The 3,937-nt window shown below is 53.9% G+C and overlaps 1 protein-coding gene across 1 annotated transcript in view; it reads left to right on the top strand.

The window, feature by feature from the left end:
• The window catches only part of ELAPOR1 (endosome-lysosome associated apoptosis and autophagy regulator 1), an 88,657-nt gene that overhangs the window by 47,395 nt on the left and 37,325 nt on the right, over window positions 1-3,937 (top strand). Inside the window, exon 3 of the mRNA XM_045292016.1 lies at window positions 449-641. Coding sequence (XP_045147951.1) covers window positions 481-641 — 161 coding nt within the window. The 5' untranslated portion in view covers window positions 449-480. The remainder of the gene's footprint in view (window positions 1-448; window positions 642-3,937) is intronic.

Below are 3,937 nucleotides of genomic sequence, written 5' to 3'. Positions count from 1 at the left end.
CAGTCTTGAAAGCCCTAGGGGGCAGTTGGACTCTGACCAAGTTGGAGCTGGTGACTTCTGGCGGGTTTTGAGATAGAATCCACATACCACAACCCGCATCCTTTCAATGCGTGCAGCTCAGTGGTGTTTCACGCAATCCCAGAACTGCCCAACCGTGTCACCATGACCTCATTCCAGAGCTCTTGTGTGACACCTCCCCCACCCCACCCCAAAAGAACTGTGTACCCAGTGACAGTCTCTCCCGTGCCTCCCTCCCCTCGGCCCCTAGCGCCCACCAGTCTTTCTGGCTTCGAGGATTTGCCTGTGATGGACATTTCCTGCCAATGGAGGCATGCAGTGTGCACCCCGCCTAATGTGTTTCTCCCTTCGCACCCCACCCCCATCGCCCCTTCTCCTGGTGCAGCAGGGCACTCACACCGCTCCCCTTGCCCCCTCTCTGGCTTTCCAGCCTTCTCCTGCAACGCAGGGGAGTTTCTGGATATGAAGGACCAGTCGTGTAAGCCATGCGCTGAGGGCCGCTACTCCCTGGGCACGGGCATCCGCTTCGACGAGTGGGACGAGCTGCCGCACGGCTTCGCCAACCTGGCCACCAACATGGAGCTGGAAGACAGCATCACCACGTCGCCTGGGAACTGCACTGCGTGAGTGCGCGCTGGGCCTGGGGCCGGGACCGGAGGGCCGCAGCAGGGGGAGGGGCCCAGGAGGACTGCAGGCTCCGGCTTGCACCCGCCCACCCTTACCAGGAAGGGAGCAGAGGTGGGTAAGGGGGATGAAGGGTGTGCACTGGCGTCACACTGCAGACAGGCCCCGAAACAACCTCTTCCAGATGGGACACCTGTTCCAAGGGCTGGGTGTCTGCCTGGTCTTGGTGCTCACTCCTAATACTGGTTCTGCTAATTCTGAGTTCATGGTTTTTTGGAGGGGTAGGGAATGGAGAGAGGGTAGGTAGGACCAACGCTTTGGTCAGTGGTAGCCAACATCGCCATACCTTAGAAGCCCTGGTGACCAGAAATATTTCTGGCTCAGATCTTTGCCAAATCAATCATCAGAAAACTCAGCCCAAGATGCCAGGAGATGGGGTTGGCGAGCTCTGTCGTCTGTCTCTTTGAGCACTGACGTCCAGGGATCCCAAACCCAATCTCACTGCCATTGAGGCGATCCAGACTCATGACGCCCCACAGAGCAGAGCCCGTGTGCGTTTCCGAGACTGTTAATCTTTACTGACCGGAGGAGAAAGTGCCTCCTCTTTCTCCCTCAGACAGGCTGGTGGTTTTGAACTGCTGACCTGGCAGCTAGCAGTCCAATGTATAACGACGACGCCCCCAGGGCCCCCAACTCCAGGGGTAAGAATTAAATGCTATGTGTTCTGTGTGCCAGGGGAGTCCCTGGTGGAACAAAGGGTTCACCTGTCTGGATGCTAACCAAAATATCCAAGTGCACCCAGAGGTGCCTTGGAAGAAAGGCCTGGTGATGTGCTTCCCCCAAACCACCTACTGCAGTAACCCCCTCTGGAGCACAGGTCTGCTCTGACACTCACCGGTCCCTGTCCCAGGCATAGCCGAGGGCTTTGCAGGCTGTCTCCCACCAGCCCACAAGAACCCTGTGAAACATACGTCGTTGTTCCGCTGAACATTTTAGGGCCTGGAGGCTTGCAGAGGTCAAGTAGCTTGTCCTTTGGAACTCAGGTGTCTGCTGGAGAGATTAGAACCCAAGCCCAGTCTCCTCGTTCTTTTTTTTTTGAAATCATTTTATTGGGGGCTCAAACAACTCATCACAATCCATACATCCATCCATTGTGTCAAGCACATTCATACATTCGTTGCCCTCCTCATTCTCAAAATACTTGCTCTCCACTTAAGCCCTTGGTATCAGCTCCTCGTTTCTTTCCCCGGTCCCCCTCTTTCTACTGCGCCCCCCACCCACCCCCACTGCCACCTTCAAGCTGCTTTTGGAATGTGCCAGGCGAGCTGGGAGCAGAGAGGCCAGAAGCCTTTGTTAAGTGTTCACCATGCATTACGGTTCCACGGAAGCTCCGCTTATGCCCAAGCGATCAAATGGATCAAGCGGACGCAATCATTGCATTGCCTTGGCGTTTCTCAAACTGGTGGCGACCTCTGCTCCTCAACTCAAGCCTCCTAGCGGGGCCACTGTCTGAGCCAAGCAGCAGGCATTTAATCGACCAAGTTTCAGGGTCTTTCAGAGTTCAGTTTGACCATTGGAAGCATTAGCATGACAAGGCCAGGCTGGGCCTTCGGACCTGGAGAGAGAGGGGATGTGTGGGTGAAGACAACATGACCCCACCAAATCCCAGGAGAGAGGTGATCCGCCCTGGACGAGCTGTGGGCCTAGCTCACCCCAGCAGTTCCTTCCTGAGCTAAGACGGGTTCTCCTTACCCTGGGGTGCTTGACGAGAGCCCGACATGATTTTCCGTCAGCCAGCCAGGGTGTGAGCCCTTCATGAGTAACACTCCTCGGTGAGGTGCATGCTGACTCAAGGGCAGGGCCTGGACCCCAGGCATCCCCGAGAGGGTGCGAAAGGCTGCTTCTCCTCTGCAGAAATGGACAGGATCTGGCCACCCCGAGAGGCCTCATGGGAAGCCTGTGAGCGAGCTGTTGCCAACAACCCAAGCGCCTGGCTCTCTTCTCCTGTGTATTTGCCCAAACCCAGCCCCACTACTTCTGACCTTGCTCTCGCCAGTGTCACTCCTGCCTGCCCCGCCCCTGAAGCCTCCTGACTTGTCTGTGCAGCCACACCCGTCCTCCAGCAGGCCCTGTCCACTCTGAGAGCGCACATCCAACCACAGTATTCTCCCACTCAAAACCCTGGCTTCTGTCTGTAGCTTCCTGAAGCTCTTGGGATAAAATCCAGTGCCTTCCTAAGGGCTGCAAGGCCTTTCCTATCCTGGCCTCTGCCCATTTCTCTGCTTTCCTCCAAGAATCTTCCCTCTGCTTATTATGCTCCCTCCTGGGGAGTGGGGGTGGGCTTTGAACACACCCTTTTCAGCCCTTCTGCTGGCTCCCTCCTACCTCCCTCAGCTCTCAGCCTAAATGTCACTTTCAAAAGGACACTGCTCCTAACCCCGAAGACTCCTGTTACACCCCCTTCTGCCACCTAATGTTCCTCTTTCGGTCAGTCCCTTATGACAATTATTATTAATGGAGCCTGGGCGGCACCGTGGGTAAGCTCTTGCCTGCTAACTGAAAGGTTGGCGGTTCAAACCCAGGGGAAAGATGTTGGCAGTCTACCATAAAGATTCACAGCCTTGGCAATTGATACAGGATCTGGCAGCTGAAGCACGGTAAACGCGGTGGGTGCCACACCGGAGCCAGCAGCCAGGAGTTCCCATAGACATGGAGCAAACCTTTAAAGAGGCCCAGGCATCACTTCAGGGTGCCCGAATAGTCAACTAAATTTCCAGGAAGTCCTCTGTTGGTTAGTGGCTATGCACTGGGCTGCTAACTGTAAGGTCAGCGGTTTGAAACCACCAGCCACTCCAAGGTGGAAAAATGAGACTTTCTACTCCCATAAGGGGTTACAGTCTCAGAAACCCACAGGGACAGTTCTAGCTTGTCCTGTAGGGTCACTATGAGTTAGAATGAACTCTATGGCAGTGAGTTTTTTTTTCACTTTTGATTTTCTGTCATCTTATTGGATTCAATAAGTCCTTTTTGCCAAGCCTTTAGAAAACAAAAGCTTATGGTCTCAGAAACCCTGTGGGGCAGTTCTACGCCAGCCTAGAGGGTCTCTATGGGTCAGAATGGACGTGGCCACTTGGGTGGGTTTTCTGGGACAGTTCTTTTCTTTTTTTTTTTTTTCTATTTGTGTCACAGCTTTTATTTCTCAAGGATATATGCATAGCATTGGAATGTTTCATCATATGCCATCTCTATTGCTAACTTCTTTTTTTTTTTTTTTTTAAACATTTTATTAGGGGCT

This window comes from Echinops telfairi, unplaced genomic scaffold (genome assembly GCF_000313985.2).
Source record: "Echinops telfairi isolate 266 unplaced genomic scaffold, ASM31398v2 ScPeMD7_443;HRSCAF=831, whole genome shotgun sequence".
NCBI lineage: Eukaryota > Metazoa > Chordata > Mammalia > Afrosoricida > Tenrecidae > Echinops > Echinops telfairi.
Note: the sequence above shows the minus strand (reverse complement) of the source record. Positions and strands in the feature narration are given on the sequence as shown.